Source organism: Protopterus annectens, chromosome 9.part0, assembly GCF_019279795.1.
Source record: "Protopterus annectens isolate FY-2018-M chromosome 9.part0, PAN1.0, whole genome shotgun sequence".
Taxonomy (NCBI): domain Eukaryota; kingdom Metazoa; phylum Chordata; order Ceratodontiformes; family Protopteridae; genus Protopterus; species Protopterus annectens.
The window spans coordinates 984061178-984080899 of NC_056743.1; the positions used below are offsets into that span (position 1 = coordinate 984061178).

The 19722-nt window shown below is 42.1% G+C and overlaps 1 protein-coding gene across 1 annotated transcript in view; it reads right to left on the bottom strand.

The window, feature by feature from the left end:
* The window catches only part of ESYT1 (extended synaptotagmin 1), an 869597-nt gene that overhangs the window by 322824 nt on the left and 527051 nt on the right, over positions 1–19722 (bottom strand). The window contains exon 15 of the mRNA XM_044083745.1: positions 16924–17010. Within this exon, the coding sequence (XP_043939680.1) occupies positions 16924–17010 (87 nt within the window). The remainder of the gene's footprint in view (positions 1–16923; positions 17011–19722) is intronic.

Consider the following 19722-nt stretch of genomic DNA (forward strand, 5'->3'; position numbering starts at 1 on the left):
AATGTCTCCAAAGCCAACTTCATGCTACTTAAGACAGAAGTGGTGAACTAAATGCCACCCATGCAGATGAACAATACAGTTATGACTGCTGAAGCCTACACAAATGCACTCTATAACCACTTACACGGGTGCATGGATTGTGCTATCCCAAACAGAACCATTAAAAAAAGGAAGCCAATCTGGTGGTCCCCTGCCATAAACAAACTCTACAACAGAAGGAAGAAACTGTTGCAAAAGAGAGTAAAATCCCATCAGTGGAAGAGCTCCCTGGTCAGCCTCAGTAAGAAGCTGAGAGCCCTTATAAGAGCCTCCAAAGCTGGCTACGAAAACAGAATCACCACTGATTCTAAGGGTAAACACAAAGCATTCTATAGCTATGTCAAGAATCTCAACGGCAACACCCAGATCTGCTCCGAGTTACAGCACAGTGGCACGAAAATTACAGAACCAACTGATATTGCCAACATCCTGGCAGATAGGTTCAGTGCTAACTTTACCCTCCCCCTCACCCCCTAAAGGGCCCATATCTATACAGGAAGAATGCAGAGTCTCTGTAATCACATCTATGCAGGTAAAAGCTGCACTCTCTAAAACCAAAAACACAGCATCCATGGGACCGGACAACATCCCAGGCTGCGTTTTACACAAACTTCAGAACTAACTAACTGGCTCCCCACCTAAGCACCATATTCAATCATAGTCTCACGTCAGGCTTTGTGCCCACTGAATGGAGTACAGCAACAGTTATCCCACTCCACAAAGGGGAAGCCACCACTGATCATGGGAACACATTAGCCTGAAGATCCTGGTCTGCAAGGCCATGGAATGTATCATCATGGAACTCATAAACAAAGACACTGGCAACTTCCAAACTCTGGACCCCACCCAGTTCAGGTTTGTGAAAGGCAGATCATGCCTTCTGAACCTGATCGACTTCTTTGAGGCAGTCACCAAAGCTGTAGATGAGGGTAAGGTGGGTCACGCAGCCTATCTTGACCTCGCCAAGGCTTTCAACACCATCCCACATTCTGGAATTATAGCTAAACTCACTAAACTAGGTATAAATCCCTATGTCACAAGATGGGTTGCCAACTGGCTGACTGACAGAACCCACACTGTAAAAGTTGCAGACTCCAAATCTGACTTCAAACCAGTGACAAGTGGAGTACCACAGGGTTCAGTCCTGGGACCTCTCCTGTTTGGTATCTACTTCTCTGAAGTACAGGCTAGCACAGAGAGCCTCTGACTAATGAAGTTCGCAGATGACTGCAAACTATGAGCCATAGTTGAGTCCCCAAATGATGCAGACATCCTACAGAAGGGCCTCATTGAGACAGATGCCTGGTGTCAGAGGCATGGCTTTAAGCTCAATGCCAAAAAGTGCATTGTCACCCCTTTGATAAAAAGTCTGTACCCATGAACTGCCACATAAATGGCAGCCTACTTAATGCCGAAAGTGTGATAAGAGACCTTGGGACCCAGGTGGACAGTAGTCTCTCCTTTGATAATCACATCACCACAGTAGTCAGGAAACCCTTCTATGTGGCACACCTCATCATAAAAGGGTTCTCATCCAGGAAAAAAGAGGTCATTGTTCCTCTATACTAGGCACTCATTAGACTCATTATAGAGTACAAAGCCCCTTTTGGAATGTACCTCATAAGACATCTGCAGCAGCTGGAAAGGCCACAGAAGTACCTCACAAAGAGGATTACTGGCCTCAAACAGATGCGCTACACTGACCGTCTCAAAAAACTCCAGCTTTACTCTGTAGCATATCACCTACTTCAAGGAGATCTCTGTCTAACATATAAAGCTATGTTCATTGAGGAAGGCAAGTATGCCAAAACTGGTATGACGCTTTGGTGCTGGCTCTTTTGTTTCAATTTAAAGCTATGTTAAACCCAGAGCTGTTGGACATGCTACACCTAAAGAAATCCCAATCCCTCCAAGCTACACACTCTGGGGACCTAAACCTTGTCACCACAATAAACAGGACATGCTGGAGGGATAGATTCCTGTCCCAGAGACTTCCTATACTCTGGAACAAGCTACCCACCTATGTCAAGCAAAGTTCTTAATTAGCACTCTTCAAGAAAAATCTTGATGAGTGGATGGGAAATAGGAAATACACCCCGGGGATCACTTCTGTGGCTCTGCTCGACAGGGGCTCAGGAAATTAACTTTTTTGGTTGGAATAAACCAGGGAACCTTGTTTTTTAGGCTTACTTAGGCCCTTGGGCTGACTGCCTAGTACCTACCTATGAACTACTTATATGCTCACCCTGAAGAGACATCAACCTAGCTAACAACAGGTAAAACAATGCTACTTCTTAAGAGTGAACCTGCAAGCTACCCTAAAAACTACAGATCAATAACTTGCCATCCGATGACATATAAACTATATACTGGAATTGATGCCAATAGAGTTTATAGTCATTTAGAAGAAAACTCAATTATGGCAGTAGAACAAAAGGGCAATAAAAGAAAGTTATATGGAACAAAGGATCATTTGTTCATAGGTTCATAGGTTGATACTAGGCTATCTGCCCTAGGGCATTTATAAGCCTAGCCAGAGTGTGTTTGGCATTATCCACCCTTTTAGATTAGTTGACTGTGCCTCTGTATAGTAGGTCACAGAAGATAGCCTTTTTAAGGTTAGTTTACTGTGCCTCTGTCTAGTAGGGACACAGAAGAGATCCCAGGGGTAAACCTACGATCTCCCATCCACTCGTCAAGATTTCCCTTGAAGAGGGTCATTGAGGGGCTCTGCCTAACATGGATTGGGATTTTGTTCCAGAGTGAGGGGAGCCTCTGGGATATGAATCTGTCCCTCCAGTATGTCCTATTTATTTCTGTGCTGAGGTTTAAGTCCCTGGAGCATGTGGCTCTAAGGGATTTGGATTTCCTGAGGTGGAGCATGTCCATTACTTCTGGATTGGACATGGCTTTATATGATAGGCACAGATCGCCTCTGAGTAGGCGGTAAGCAACTGAGTAGAGCTGGAGTTTCTTTAGCATAACTGCGTAGGGCATCTGTTTGAGTCCATTGATCCTCTTGGTGAGGTACTTTTGGGGTCTTTCTAGTTGCTGCAGGTGTCGGGTAAGGTACATCCCAAATGGGCCATTGTATTCAATTATGGGCCTGATGAGTGATGAGTAGAGGGGCACAATGACCTCTCTTGATCTAGATGTGAACCCTTTCGTGATAAGGTGGGCTATATAGAAGGTCTTTCTAACCACTTTGGCAACGTGATTGTCAAAGAAGAGATTGCTATCTACTTGGGTCCCCAAATCCCTAATTACTTCTTCCGTACTTAATGGATTATCACCTATGTGGTAATTTGTGGGCGCTTTGTTTTTCCCAAAGGGGATGACTATGCACTTTTTGGCATTTAGCTTTAGGCCATGGCTCTGGCACCAGTTATCCGTCTCTGTGAGACCCTTTTGGAGGATGCTTGTGTCAGTCGGCGAGTCAATTATGGCACCCAGTTTGAAGTCATCTGCGAACTTTGTCAGCCATAGTCCTCCTGTGGTAGCCTGTACCTCAGAGAAATATATACTGAACAAGAGAGGTCCCAGGACTGAGCCCTGTGGGACGCCACTTGTAACTGGTTTAGAGTCTAACATGGCACCTGTAATTCTGACCATGTGGGTTCTATCCCTGAGCCAGTTTGCAACCCATCTTGTGACATAGGGGTTGATATTTAAGCTGGTGAGCTTATTTATGATGCCCAAGTGGGGTATTGTGTCGAAGGCTTTTGCGAGGTCCAGGTAGGCTGTGTGGACTACCTTCCCTTCATCTATGGCCTTGGTGACTGTTTCAAAGAAGTTGACCAGGTTCAAGAGGCAAGATCTGCCCTTAACAAAGCCAAATTGGGTAGGATCCAGTGTTTGGAGGTTCCCAATGTCTTTGTTTATGAGTTCCATGATGATATGCTCCATAGCTTTGCAGACCAGGCTAGTCAGGCTTATAGGGCGATAGTTTCCGGGGTCCGTTGTGGCACCACCTTTGTGGAGTGGGACCACTGTTGCTGTACGCCATTCCTTCGGTACATATCCTGTAGTAAGGCTGAGATTGAACAGTGACTTTATGTGAGGGTTCAGTTCTTCTTGGAGCTCGTGTAAGACGAAGCCCGGGACACCATCCGGTCCCATTGATGCTGTGTTTTTTGCTTTGGAGAGGGCAGCTCTCACCTGTGCATCTGTGATGTCAGGGAGGCTACACTCTGTTGGGATAGACATTTGCTCTTTTGGGGGGGAAGGGGGGAGAAGTTTGCACTGAACCTGTCTGCCAGGATGTTGGCAATGTCTGTGGGTTCAGTGTATTTTTTGTCATTTTGCACTAACTCAGAGCATATCTGGGAGTTGCCACCCAGGTTCCTGACATAACTAACGAAGGCCTTGTGATTATCTTTAGCGTCTTGTGCAATTTTTCTTTCGAAGCTGGCCTTAGATGATTTTATGAGGGATCGTAGTTTCTTGCTAGTACTGATCAGAGATGCCTTCCCTTTTTGGGATTTTGCTCTATCATGTAGTAGCTTCCTCCTTCTGTTGTATAGCTTACTTGTGGCTGGGGTCCACCAGACAGGTCTCCTGCCTTTGGAGGAGTAAGTCTTGGTTTTATTTGGGATAGCATGATCCATGCATTCCTGTAGGTGTCCACAGAATGCATTTGTAAAGGATTCTGCATTTTTGGCCGTATTTTCCACTGGCCTGGGGGCTTTAAAGGATTCCACTTCGGTTTTGAGAAGTGTGAAGTTTGCTTTTGAGAAGTTCTTCACCGTGGTTTCCTTGGCTGGGGGTGGGGACGGGATATGGATGTCCAGTGAGATTAATTTATGGTCAGATCTTACCAATGAGGGGTATACCTCTGGTATGGAACATAGAGTCCCCATGTTGGTGATGATCAGGTCCAATATGTTTTCCCCTCTTGTGGGAGTGGTGACCAGTTGTTCCATAGCATTTGAGTTTATAAATTCTAGGAACCGTTGGGCGAGGGTGTTGGGGCTTGAGTAGTGCTCCCAGTTTATGTTTGGGTAGTAGAAGTCACCCAATATGATGGTGTTTGGAGAGACCTTCATATTCTGCAGTGTTCTCAGGAAAGCCGAGTGGGGTTCCTGAGTTTGGGAGGGTGGTTTGTAGCAGGCTATAAACTGAAAGGCAGTTTTGCCTACTGTTAGTTGCACATGGATGGTCTCCGATGCTTTGTGCAGTGCCACTAACCTGGAGGTGTGGGTATCTTTGATGAATATGGATACTCCCCCTCCTTTTGTGGTTCAGTCCAAGTTTTGGGACCAAAAAGCACGGTATGAGGTATAACCTGGTAGTGCTGGGGTGCTCTCGGGAGCCTTGAACCAGGTTTCTGTTACTGCACAATTATCGATGTTCTCCATACTGAGGAGAGCCTCGAGTGTGTGCATCTTGAGGTTTAGACTTCTGGCGTTGAGCAGCATTACCCTTAGTTTCTTTTTCCTTGTGTTGTCTATGGAGGTGGGTTTGTCTTTTGAGTCTTGCCTAAAAAAGGCACTATGGGGGTGGCAATAGCCTTAGCCAGTATTCGAAAACCCAGGGGTGACAGGTGTAAGCCATCCCTAGCAAAGTAACGTGGCTTGTCGAGCATGTCATCCCAGGCTGACAGACACTGGATCCCCTTTGAATGACACCAATACTTTAGCCAATTGTTAAAATTGATCATTTTGTCTTTATACTGTGGCATCATTCTTGGAGAGGGTAAGATACTACTCAAGGTCAGGGTCATACTGGCCTGGGCTACATGATCAGAGAGCTCCTCTATGTCTCTTTTCATGTAGTCTAGGGAGGTACGTCTCAGGTCATTCACACCAGCATGGACAATGACGGAGTCATATTTGTACTTGCTTTGGAGTGACCTGAGTGCTTGTGTTATGTGGCGGATCCTAGCACCCGACAGGCAGCTTACAGTGAACTTCTCCTTGTTCAGCCTGGTGAGTGGGACGTCAGTGTGTCTGACAATAGAGTCACCTACTACAAGTGTATTAGGTGTGTCGTTTAGCCTTAAGGGCTGTGACTGTGTGGCACACTGACTTTGTGAACTATGTGATATGTGGGTATTGTTGTGGGGTAGCAGTTGCTTGGAAGTCTGCTTTGGAGATCTCTGCTGCTTGGGCAGATTTTTATTTAGAGCCTCCAAGTATGTTTTTGTGTGTTTATGTGTTTGGTTTGCTGTTGCGATAGGTCTATGTGAGACTGGATTTGTGGGTGTGTGGTTACCTTCTCCTCCTGACTGACTGCACCAGTACTGGGTTGAGAGTGCTCAGCCTCCAGTTTGGCTATATAGTTGCATCTCTCACATATATTTGAACTTGTTGGGAGGAGGAGAGGGTGGTCTGTGTACATAAGGCAGTTGTAACATTGCCTCAAGATTCCCAGATTCACCAGCTGGACTGGAGAGTACACCCAAAACTGACTGTTGGACATGCCAGAATAGTATAAGGAACTACTTTTTGACTGATCAAAAAGGACCAATAGTGAGCCAAGTACTTAAAGGGAGTATAAGAGGGTGTAGTGCTTTAGTTTATTAGTGCTTACTTAGAAGATTACTTATACGAGCAACTGCAGGGCTTTAGAATGAAAATAGAGTGCTTACTTTGAGATTTAGAACAGTTCTAAGGGAAAAAGTGAAGAGCAGACTTCGTGGAGCTGGGAATAGTTTAAACCCGTTTAAGCGGCGCTGCCCGATGCTACACTATGTGCAAAATTATGCAAAACCGCGCTTTAAAGCAGGGAAACTGAAAGAGATAGGAATTGACCCAAAACGGCCAATAAGCTACTAGTTTCAGGGCTGAGACCACTCCTCCAGGGACAGATAGGCTGCTCAAAGCTCCCCACTTTCACTGGTGAACTCCTATCCAAGTAAGGATATGGGCAACACAGGAAACTATACCACAGTCCGGAATTCAGCAAAACCTGAAATCTGGACTAATCTATTTCAGCAAAGGCGGGAAAAGAGAATTTTTTTTTCAGGAGACAGCAGAAAAACACACAGAAAGCACTGTAAATGCTATAAACAGGCTAGCGCACTTTAGTGTGTAGCCTACAACAGTTATACAGTACAGAAATTACTTAAATTGATATAAAACAAGTGCAAGAACTGTAAAAAGCAGAAGGCAAATGCAATTTAAACTTTTTGAAGCACAGATCAGTTAGAAATTCACTTGTTAGGCGGGAAAAGGCAGTCGGAGCAAAAAAAACAGAGAAAAAAATACTTAAATCTGCAAAAGTCTCTCTTGGGTCTCTCTGTTGCCTGCATCACTCTGCAGGACACCACGAGGAGCTGTGCAGAGTTGTATACTGGTGCAAAACTGCGCAAATGCGGGTTTTAAAGCAGGGAAACTGAAAGAGATAGGAATGACCCAAAACGGCCAATAAGCTACTAGTTTCAGGACTGAGACCACTCCTCCAGGGACAGATAGGCTGCAAAAACTCCACACTCTCACTAGTGAACAGAGAAGCTTCCCCCTATCCAAGTAAGGATATGGGCAACACAGGAAACTATACCACAGTCCGGAATTCAGCAAAACCTGAAATCTGGACTAATCTAGTTCAGCAAAGGAGGGAAAAGAGAATTTTTTTTGTTTGTTTTTTTCAGGAAACAGCAGAAAAACACACAGAAAACACTGTAAATGCTATAAACAGGCTAGCGCACCTTAGTGTGTAGCCTACAACAGTTATACAATACAAAAACGACTTAAATTGATATAAAACAAGTGCAAAAACTGTAAAAAGCAGAAGGCAAATGCAATTTAAACTTTTTAAAGCACAGATCAGTTAGAAATTCGCTTTTTAGGCGGGAAAAGGCAGTCGGAGCAAAAAAACAGCGAAAAAAATACTTTAATCTGGAAAGTTCTCTCTGTTTGTTGTTAAACAAAGTCATATTGGAGACATGTAAAAAGGGGAAGAGTCTAAGTATGGCAGGGATCGACTATAAAAAGCATTTGATAGTATCGCATATTCATGAATAAAAGAGTGCTTAAAAATGTATAAGACACACCCTACACTGATTGACTACATTACAGTGACCATGAAACAGTAGCAGACCACTTTGCAATTAAGCCATGATAAAGGACAAATTATCATTCCAGGGATAGAAATTAAAATGGGGTATTCCAGGGTGACTCTCTGTCATCGCTGTTATTTTGTCTTTCCCTTAACCCATTACGCCGTCTACTTAACAGCTTAGGCCATGGCTATAATTTGGCTCCTAGAAAACAACAATGTGTAAAGACTTCTCATCTTCTCTTTGTCAGTGATTTAAGACTGTACAGCTCATCAGATGAGGAACTGAAAGCACATCTGCAAGTTGTCAAAATTTTTTCAGATGATATAAAAATGTCACTTGGGCTTGATGAACATCCAAAAGCAACCTTTAAAGCAAGAAAACTGCAGCACCAAGAAAACATAAGTTTGGGACAAGAATGTGATATAAACAAACTTGAGCAAGGGGGAGTGTATAAATATTTGGGAATTGATAAAGGATCAACAATAAAACATGAACAAATGTGAATAAAACTTAGTAATAAATACTTTAGAAGACTTACATTAATCCTGAAAACAACGTTGACCTCTAGAAACAAAAATCCAAGCTATACACCAATTTGCTCTTCCTGTCCTAATTACAGTTTTGGAGTGACTGACTGGCCCCAAAATGTGCTGGACAGATTAGATAGGAAAACAAGAAGGATGCTTCATGCTCACCAAATGATTTATGAAAATCAGTGCATACCAAGATTATCCCTGTTACAAAGGAGGGATGGGCCTCTTTGAAATTGATTACATGTATAGATCTGCAGTCGTGGGACTCCACACATCTGCTGACCCTACAAGACCCAAATGTAGTGAAAGTTTTGAAACATGAGGAGACTAAATCTAAGATGACTTCTCTGCTTAATCTAGCAGAAGCATATCAATGTCGAGCAGGAATGGAAATCAAACCAGAAATAGATAAAAATCAGGCAGCAACTGAATGTGCCAAAAAAACAAAAGAAAGAATATAAGGTGAAGGAACAGATGAGAAGGCAAGAAATGTGGAAAATGCAATATATAGTTGCAAGTATAGAAAACTTCTGTAAGAACTTCATGTTGATCAGGAATGAACGCAGGAATGGTTAAGGGCAAGCAAATTCAAACCAAGAGATGAAAGGTTAATATTGGCAGCCCAAGATAGTGGGCTACATACACGCTGGTTTACAAAGTCCATTAAACATGTGGAAGAAACAGTCAAATGTAGGTTTTGTAAAACCGAATTGGAAACAGTTGCACACCTCGTTGCTGGTTGTGACACACTAATGGCAGAAGGACTGTATAAATAACGTGTCAAGACTGTTGCACTGGGGACTGTGCAAACATTATGGTATTGAAATGTCTGAAAAAGACTGGAAACATGAGGCGCAAAGTATCATAGAAAATGATGAAGTCCACATCACATGGGATCATCCATTCCCAACAGTTCAAAAGATGGATGCTAGAAAACCGGATATAGTAGTCCATGAAAAGAAGACAAAAGTAGCACTGATCTTTGAAATCACCACTCCCAGTGACTACAATGTCTTGCGTACAGAGAGACACAAAGTTATAAAATATCAGGATTTGCAAGCAGAAAACAGAGCAATGTGGAAAAAAGATACCCAGACAGTTCCAATAGTAGTAGGAGAAACAAGTCTTATAAAAAAGAATCTACAATGGTATTTAGACATGTTACCAGTACATGTAACCCGGTACGCATTGCAGAAGGAGTCATTACTAGGCACATTGCGGGTGCTGCAAAGAGCACTTCTGGCTAACATCAAAGAATAAAACAATACTAATTTCATGAACTTTAACTGTACTTTGATTTAGGAATGGGGTCCATTCCCGTCATGGTATTAAAAACCCAAAAGACTTGGAGAAATTTAAAAAAAAAACATTATATTCATGAAGTAGCAGATATCATTCTAAGAACTAAGTCAATGTGAGAATCAAGAAAGGAATTTCTGCAAATAGGGATGACTGCAATTAGGGATACAGAGAATAGGCGGGGGGGGGGGGAGGCTATAATTTACTGGAGAAAACTGGCAAAGGAACCAAGGTATTGGGAGCAAATAATTAGAGAAGGAAAGGTAACAGAATGGGAAGAGGCCATGTAGACATTTGCACTGCAGGCTAAAGACTGCCTTGCTTATCAGGGACTGATATCAGAGTATAAGCAAAGAGAAAGGGATAGGGGAATCCTGAATGAAAGACCTGCTCTCCTAGAGGTTTTAGTGGAATCTAGAGCAGACGCTGCTGTTAAAAATGAATAAATATTATGGCATATAAAATACTGCATGAGAAATGTAGAAATCAACCAGGAGAGGTTAGAAAAGACTGAGGAGGGAGACTGGATAAGCAATTCACAAGGAAATAATGGGAAGAGATAAGTATGCCTCCCAAATATGCAACAAAGTATAGAAGACTTAGGATTTTGCTTCGAAAAGTTTGCATAGGTATTTTTATACCCCAAGCAGACTCCAAATAGGTTTTCCTCATGTAGATGGGAAATATTGGAGGTGTGATGAGAGAGAAAGAGGTAACTTGGAACACATGTTTTGAGAGCGTAATGAGTTAGCAGACTTTAAAACGTCCCTAGAGAGTACTCTGTCAGAAATATTTGGTGACCAAATGTGTGTAACTAAGGAAATTATTTTTTTAAGGCTAGGATACAGGATATGAATTCCCTAGACATAAGGTCTTGTTAAGTTTAATTCTGCTGGCTGTCAAAAAAGCAATTACTACAAAGCTGAAATCAAAATCTAAACCATTTGTACTTGTAGTAAATATTGTAGCATAAATTAAATACATGGAAGTGGGTCTTTAGAAAAGAACAGCAGCAAACTACCTAGAAAAAATGGAAATTACGGGAACAATACACGCAGAATGATATTTTAGAGGAGGAGGAGGGGTGAGGTTTAGGGGGAAGGAAGAATTAATACATTTATGTAATGTTGGATTGATGATAATTGTATAAAAGCACATATGTCATATATAATGCTTGCAAGTGTGAACATATTAACAATGTTTGTTTTCTTTTATATAAATGTATATTTGCCTATATCTTAAGTGATAACTCAATAAAGGTGTTAAAAATACAGATCAGTAGTGCAAATGTCAAAGCTAAAAGTCCAAAACACGCATTAATGAGATTTGGTGAGTGATGCAGTACCTTTTTCTTACAAAACAAATGCGAGCAGGAAGTACCTGGGGAATTGTGCTATGAACAAGAAAGTAGATCTGAAATTCTCCAGATGCAGTAATAAAACCATCCACACTGAAAAATACTATGACTGAAATAAGTTTGAGAGTGAATGTACGCCAAAATGGTACAGGAATTGTGACCCTTACAATAAATTAGATTAGCTGTCTGTAAGCTGAGTGCATTTACAGAGTCACAAAACAGATATATTAACATTGAACTGTTCTCAACAGCAAGCAGACATGAGAAGTTCCACAAATATATCTTAAGACAGAGTACAAGCAGAAGCAAACCACAAACAACTGCAAAGCTTATTTAGCCTTTGTATAAAGTGCTATAAAGGTAATAGCATGGACTCCTCAAGTCAGGTCTTGTCCCCAGCATCATTCTCTCTGAAGGCAGTGTAATGGAGAATTTAACAGGATTGATACTCATTGGTGAGGATATGTCAGATGGCAGACAGGAAGGCAAAAAGTTTATAGAAAAAAATGAGCATTGCAAGTGGCAGTCCTTTTGGCAGGATATGTCTTCTGATGGCACAGTCATTTGTAAGTTTTCTTGGAGACAACCAAAGTTAAAAAGATCACAAAGCAAACATTTAAACAACATTAAGCTAGTCTAAGGTATAAAAAACAGTTCTCAAATTGGATACTTACTATTCTGTGGAAAAAGTGTTCTATCACAAAGACAGTGCCTTAAAATCACTTACATTTCTCCACACATTACTGCAAGAAAATTAAACTCTATGCCTCCCCACGCATGTGATCCTTGCCCCATTACATCAATCCGCTGAGTGAGGGCAGAATTTCTCTCTTTCCATGAACTTGGGAAAATATTTTGATATATGTTTGGATAAGAAAAAATTCTGGGGTCTGGATTACAAGATAACACTACTGGCTAGGCATTATTGCCAATCCATGCAAAGAATGCTAAGAGTCAAACAACAGCGGGTCCATATCATGCAATATATAACACATAGGTGTTATACAGACAAAGCCTTCTTCTAACAGACTGAAAGGGGATTGTGTCATGTTATTCTTGGTCACAAAGAAGCAGGCCGAGGGTTAGAGAACTATATTAATCCTGTTTGACCTGAACAGATTTCTCAAGGTGAAGGAGTTCTGCACTGTAATACTTCAGAGTACTTCAGTACTACTTCCTCAGGGACCACAGAAGGCCATTTTAGATATCTGAGACACTTACAAGCACTTTACTGTATTACAGGGGGTTTCCTGAGTAATACATCAACAGTTAGTCTGCCATTCTGCTATTTGACCCACAGCACTCCCTAGGGGGCTGGTTCTGATCACTGCACCAGTCAAGCTGAAATAGCTTCACCTACTTCCATACCTGAGCAACTGTCTTGACTCAGGGTATAGTCTAACAAACAGCTGATTAATTCTCTCAACACAGTGACTTTTATCTGGGTTTATCTAGTCTTTACCCTAATTCAAAATAAATAGCCTGATCAACATGATAAGGTCTTCTGCCATTTTAAGCATTTGACACTGAGGCAAGGAAGCATGCACATGAGAGTGGGTATTTGGTTTCTTGGGTGTAGTTCGAACCCTGGGCCTAAGGAACTCAGTTGTTTTCGAAAGAATGGTAGTCGCAAAAGAAGATGTCAGTTTGTGTTGAGATTTGGTTGTGAGAAGGACTTCCTCGGAAGCCGGTGCCTGCTCAGTGGCTCTGGACCCATACAAGGTAGAGGCAACTACAGGATCCTTCGATGAAAAAGAGTTTTGCGGCATACCGGACTCCGAAAGGGTCTTGGTAGCGGCCTGTGAATCAACTGAAAAGAGCATCAGAGGCTGCAAAAGTGCCTCATTGAGTACCAGAGGACTGACGACTAGCTTAACAAAAGTGTCATTGGTAGGTTTAGACCTGTGCGGTCTGTCTCTTTCTTTATCTTTACATTTTTTCAGAAGATCTGCTGTCGGATGGCTTACTGAAGCCATATCAGAATTTGAGAACTGTAAACGGATATACCTGGCTACAATAAGGGCACAACAACTGATAGTTCTGGCGTTAAACAAAGCACAGAAAAGACAATGGGGTACGTCATGGTCTGGGCCTAGACAAGTGACGCAGTAAGAGTGGAAGTCTTGGTGTGGTACTTGCTTTCCACAGGCGAGACAATTATTAACTTTTTCTGACATCTGTTAGTGCAAGAACAAAGGATCCCCAATGGGGTACTTAGCTTTAGAAGACTTCAACTTCAATTGGGAAATGAAAACTCAGGTAGCATCCGACTAGCACTCGTGTGAACTGCTTCTGCTTCGGGCTCCATGGCAAGAAAGACTGGTGTAATGGTGTCGTCTGCCTTACTTTATACCACTGACAACTTGAAGTCAGTCCTCAAGCGACAGCAACTGATGCAGAAATACTAAGTCTCTGGTATTTGGGCCGGCCGAGGGCTACCCTGGCAGGGATGACAAAATGTGATGACTGCAACAGTGAAACACGAAGAACATCCGCTGATTAATTCTCTCAGCACAGTGACTTTTATCTGGGTTTATCTATTCTTTACCCTAATTCAAAATAAATCACAGCTTTCCCAGCTACGTGAAAGACATGTTGGGGAAAGTTTTGGATGCTTCATAAAAAGGTTATTCCAAAAAATACACTTCCGAATTTGATTTCCTTCTTTAAGTAGGCTCTGACTCATTTAATCTTGACAGCCACAGAGTTACTCACAGTGCTGAGAGTCAGTAGGTCAAACAACAGAATGACGCTGAAAATGTTGATGTCTTCCTCAGGAAATAACCTGCTATGTGGTAAAGTGCTTTTAAATGTCTCCTCTGTGGTTGATTTGTCATTATTAGTTGGGAGCTGCATTTTTGGATTTCATCAGTGGTTTGCAGTTTTAGGTGCAACTCAGGATAGTTGTGATGTTCCAGATTTGACATCTATTCATATCAATGCCTCCAATTCACTTGTGTCTATATTTGCCATGAGTGTTTGATGTGCTCCCTTTTCATCTTGGTTCCTGGATGTCCGTTTGACTGCTTGCTGCTATATCCAACTTGGGGAGGCTGTTTGAACAATTTAGTAGCAATAATTCCAAAGAGAAAATCTGAAAGGGTCTCACTCATCAGGCAACCAAGTCGGCACAGGTTTACCCCTCAATGAAAGAATGCTTGGCCAGTGAAAGTGTGAGGACTGCTGTGAGCATGTTATTACTGCAGTTACTATACAAGATGAGCTACTCTGGCTGCAAACCTGGGGTAGCTTTTCTGTACATACAAGGATGACTTATGAATCTGTTTACTGCTTAGTCTCTACCCGATACCACTAATACACACAAGTCCAGTTAAAGTCCAATAATGCTAGTCTGGGAATTATGCTGTTCTCTTACGATTCAAAAAATGCCACCACAGACCACAGTGGAAGCAATGTTCTACAGAACTAAGGTAATTTTCTGATGTCAGCAATGATTTTGCTCCCCACACCCCAGGTATTGTGTGGCAGCTTTACTGACCAATCAGTCTTCTATACCCAGTAAAATTGCCAGTATAATAGAGATTGGTGCTACAGCTAGTGCCAGTTCCAAATTTATCACCACTATAAGTGCAAAGCGTGGCACTGTATGACATCTTGGTGCTTCAGACAACATTGTTGTGTTATGCTGATGCAGTTTTAGTCATTGAATTGTCACACTGATTGCTGCATTCACACTCATTCTGTATGTGGAAACTGTGCTTCAAATGCCACAAAGATTAATGGTGAAAATGGCAAGTGACACCCTGGATGCCAATGTTACTAAGAACTGTTCATGATGTAGTTGTTATACCCCTTCCAAAATTCAGTGTCATAACCAAGGTTCTGACCACTAGGCATCATCAACATTACAAACTCTGGCTTGGCTGCCTGTCTAAATGGTATCACTGGTTGGCATGATGCACTTCAAGAACAGGCTGAGATCTCAATGTCACCTTGGTAGAGATGGTCACAGTGTACTAAACTGATGGTGACAATGAAGGCGCAGTGTCGTCTTTCTACCACACCTTAAATGCACTCCTTCACATACATCACTGGCATTCTTCATACAGAATACCTAGAAATCCACTGAGACTCCACAGTGGAGCATTTTGTATCAACTTACTACTGCACTGACCATCTATCTGCAACACCCCCCCATCTGTCACAGAGCATACTGTAGTTTAAGGGCCTTCAGGTTCCATACCTTACCCATAATCTAGATTTCACTGATGAGATATGCCATCAGCTAACAACACAGACTAACAGAAACTGGCTCTCAGAGTAGGCATGTGCAGAATTTGTAGCAAAGAGTTCTCTTCCACAAGGTTTCTGTAAATAAGCGAATATGAGGCAAAGGTGGCAATCCAAAAAGACTGAATATGTGTATGGAGTTCTTTAAAGTTAAGGTTATGAAATCCAGATTTAAAAATCCACTCCTGGCCTAAGTATGCAGGGCTTTTTTTCCTTTGTCAAGGACCACATTCTTAAAATTGTGATGACTCTATCAAGAAACACTGTTTAATGATGCATGCAGCCAATACTATTGTAATCTTGATGGCTGGCATGGCTTGTTACAGCTGAATATCATTAAACAGTCAGCTAACTCACCACAGCAGTGATCTCTTTCTAAAAGATATCATACACTAGCTACTCTCCTATATATGCTTCTCCTATCAAGGTCTGAAACAGAATCTCACAAAGATCCACTCACTTCCCAATACAGATTCTAGAAAACACTGTTGTGTTTCATGGTCCCTGTATCCATGCATTTCAATAACCTTTCAGAGTTTCCTACTTTGTGTACTTTTAACATTTTATAAAAAGGTGTCAGTATTCAGCGTAAACAATTTCACTACATGCTGTTTCAATGTGGTTTGTACAAAACACACAAGTTCATTTCTTGTGGTATGAATTCCTGTAGCTATACTAACTTAAGTGCAACGTCAGTATGATGAATGCCACAGAATAACATTACTTAAGCAAAATTGTTTTCATTGCTCAAACTCTTGAAAAAATACACATGGGGTGGTGGAACATACATGTGCTGAAACTGTGCACTCAGATATTTTTTTTATTTGTCCTTTGTTAACCCAGTTAGTTCCTCGAGGTTAGTGGCCTATTTTCAGTGGAGACCCAAGGTGGTAAATATACTACTGCAGAAATCTGGCCAGGGCATCAAGGAACATCTCTACTCTTTTGATAGGGGTTGTGAGATATTTTACTTCAACCCGATCTACCACCAACTAAAGCCAATAGGACCACGGTTAAATATCTTATCCAAAAGACGACACAATCAGAGTGCAGCACTCCCCTGCCCCATGCTGCTGCATTGCAAGCACTCCATTCACCTGGTGTGAGAATAGAACCCACAGCCTTCAGCACCAAAGGGGAGGGTGCAACCTGTTGCACCACAGACACTGCATACATACTTAGAATGCAACGCTATGGACCATAGAATTCTGTGTAAAAATATGACCATAACCACCATTTCACCATATGAAAATGATTGAAATTTAATTCTACAATACACAGTTTTAATGAACTATACAGGGAGTAACCACAACTCAAGTGATTCACTATTAATTAAAATTTGTAAAATGAAGGCAAAACAAGGATAAAACTTTGGGGGAAACATTCTTTGAGGGGCTTAAATAATCCTTGATAGTCTTAATTTTGCTAAATTGTTGCAATACCTGAATATCAACATCCTGTTCCTTTGGACTGTGAACAAAAAACATAAAGGCATCTTCCCAGACAGGTGCATTGGTGTTAAAGCAGGTCTGTGAGAAAAACATAAAAAAGATAGTTAAAAAAATCAGTCAGCATACATTAGAGGAAGTTACTGTACAAGAACAAAACAGAAAGACAAAGGCACTCTACCCCACTGGAGACATAACATCAAATGTGTTTATAAACAAGACACTATTAAAAAAGACAATACTTTTTTCTTGTAATTTTCTATACACATCTAGTTCACCCCCAGTGCCTACCATTCCTTCAGGTCTAATGCAAGATCTCCAATTTCCCAAGTCAATCACATTCCGTCCCTGTTAAGAATTCCTGAATTATGGTATGTTAAGTGGCTGGGTTGCGAAATCCTACTGGAGAGGGCAGTGTTTTCTAAGGCTTTCCTTCCCTTCTCCTCTACAGACACAGATATGCAATACATGTGAAAGAGAGAGAATAGTTGTGTAAAATCTTACCATAACCATAGATGTCCTTCTTTCTATACGCTGCAGTGTTCATAACATAAGGGAGTCCCACCTCTAGCTGATTTGTACGTCCGGCCAGTATCTAAAGGTCTTCATGCTACCGCAAGGTACGTGCTACGCAGCACAACATAAAGTGTATATTGGCCATAAAGAGACATCTTGTATAACGTGGACGTCAGCGCGCACCTACCTCAGAACAGTATGCCACCCAGCACCAGCCTGAGATCCTAGCTGAGAAGCATGTCAGCAGGAGAACTAGACAAGCATCAGGGGGAAGGGAGGGGAGGGGGAAGCAATACTGCAGCATATAGAAGAAAAAGACATCTATGGTTATGGTTAGATTTTACACAACTTTTCTATGTCCTTCTATTCATATGCTGCAGTACTCATAATATAAGGGAGAATGCCAAAGCTCAAGCTTGGGACAGGTTGGGGAGGAGGATAAGCAGATGTTTTTTCTACAAATCCATGTAGGACTGCTCTTGCAAACCCAGCTCTAGACCTGAAGATGGTGTCAAGCTTGTAGTGTCTAGTGAAAGTATGGACAGATGACCATGTAGCTGCCTCCAGTACAGAGCCAATGTCCAAACCTTTAAAGAATGCCCCTGAGGAAGAAACTGCTCTAGTAGAGTGGGCCTTCACTGGGGAAGTAAGGATCTTACCATTAGACAAATAACAAAAGGAAATAGCTTTAGAAATTCAGTTGGAAATAATTTGCTTGGAAACTGATTGACCCATAGCTCTTGGGTAGTAAGAGACAAACAAGACTATCAGTCTTACGAAAAGGCTTGGTTTTGTCAAGGTAGTATATGAGCTGCTTATGCACATCTAAAGTGTGCAATGTTCTCTCACTGGGACACTGAGAGAAAGAAAAAAGGTTGGAAGGTTAATGGACTGATTTAGGGATAACTGATTTACCACTTTGGGCATAAAGACAGGGAAACCCTATCTCTATGAAAGACAGTAAAGGGGGGATTGGACATCAGGACCTGTAACTCTGAAACCCTTCTGGCAGAGGTAATGGCCAGTATGAAAACCATTTTTGAGGTGCAATGCTGCAAGGAAGAGGAGCTTGCTGGTTCAAAAGGTCCCCATATAAGCTCCTCTAGCACAAAACTGAGAACCCAAGGAGGAGGTACTGCATTCCTTGGTGGTCTGATAGAAAGGATGCCTTTAAGGAACAATTTTACCTCTAACCTACAGGTCAAAGGTGGAGATATAGGCAGACATGAAGAGATGGCTGAATGGTGAGCCTTCACCAAAGAGTAGGACAACCCAGCCCTCATCAATACACACAGATAGGACAAGACCACTGGAACATCAACCGACAGTGGTTGTAGATCCTTTTTGTGACACCAGATGGAAAACCTTTTACATTTGGAAATGTAGGATTTCCTAGTTGCAGGTTTTCTGTCCTCCTGCAGAACTTGTAGCACATCCTCTGACAGGTGTCTGAAAGGGATTAAAACCCTATCATCCATAAGGTCAGGTTAAGGGTTGACAGTTGTGGATGTACTAAGGTCTCCTTGTCCTGTGTGAGTAGATCCATCCTGTGGGGTAACTTGTGATGATTACCCCTGGTTAGGTGCAGCAGAAGGGGGAACTGGTGCTGTCTTGGCCAAAAGGGAGCCCCCAACAAGATTTTTGGTTGATCCTGCAGAATCTTCAGTAGGACCTTTTGTAGAAGAGGCAAGGGGGAGGGATGCATACAGAAACATCCCCTCCCAAGAGAAAGGTAGAGTATCCACCTTCCACACCAGGGGATGTGGGACTCTGGCACAACATTTTGGAAGTTGTCTGTTCATGGGTGAGACAAACAGATCTATCTGAGGTGTACCCCAAAGATATATTAGGTCCAGAAACACATCCCTGTGCAACTTCCATTTGAGGCATTGGGTCATGAACCTGCTTAAAGAGTCTTAACACTGTATTCTGAGCTGAGGGGAGATAGGCTGCCTGAAGGGGGATTTGGCTTTGTAAGGAAAATTCTCAAGTGAGTAGGGGTAGTCTGCATAGAATGTAAGACTTTGTTCCCCTCCTGCTTGTTGATGTACCAAAGAGCTGTGGTGTTGTTTGTGAACCACCTCAGTACTAATAGAACTAGGTTGCTTTTGAAGACTTGCCATGCAAAAAACAATGCCCTCATCTCCTTTACATTGATATGTTTCTGTGCCAGTTTGGGAGACCAAACATCTCTGACTCTCCAGGCTTGGAGATTTATACCTCAACCTGTGTCTGAAGCATCTGTGAATAACTCTAGGGAAGGAAGGGGTGGTAGGC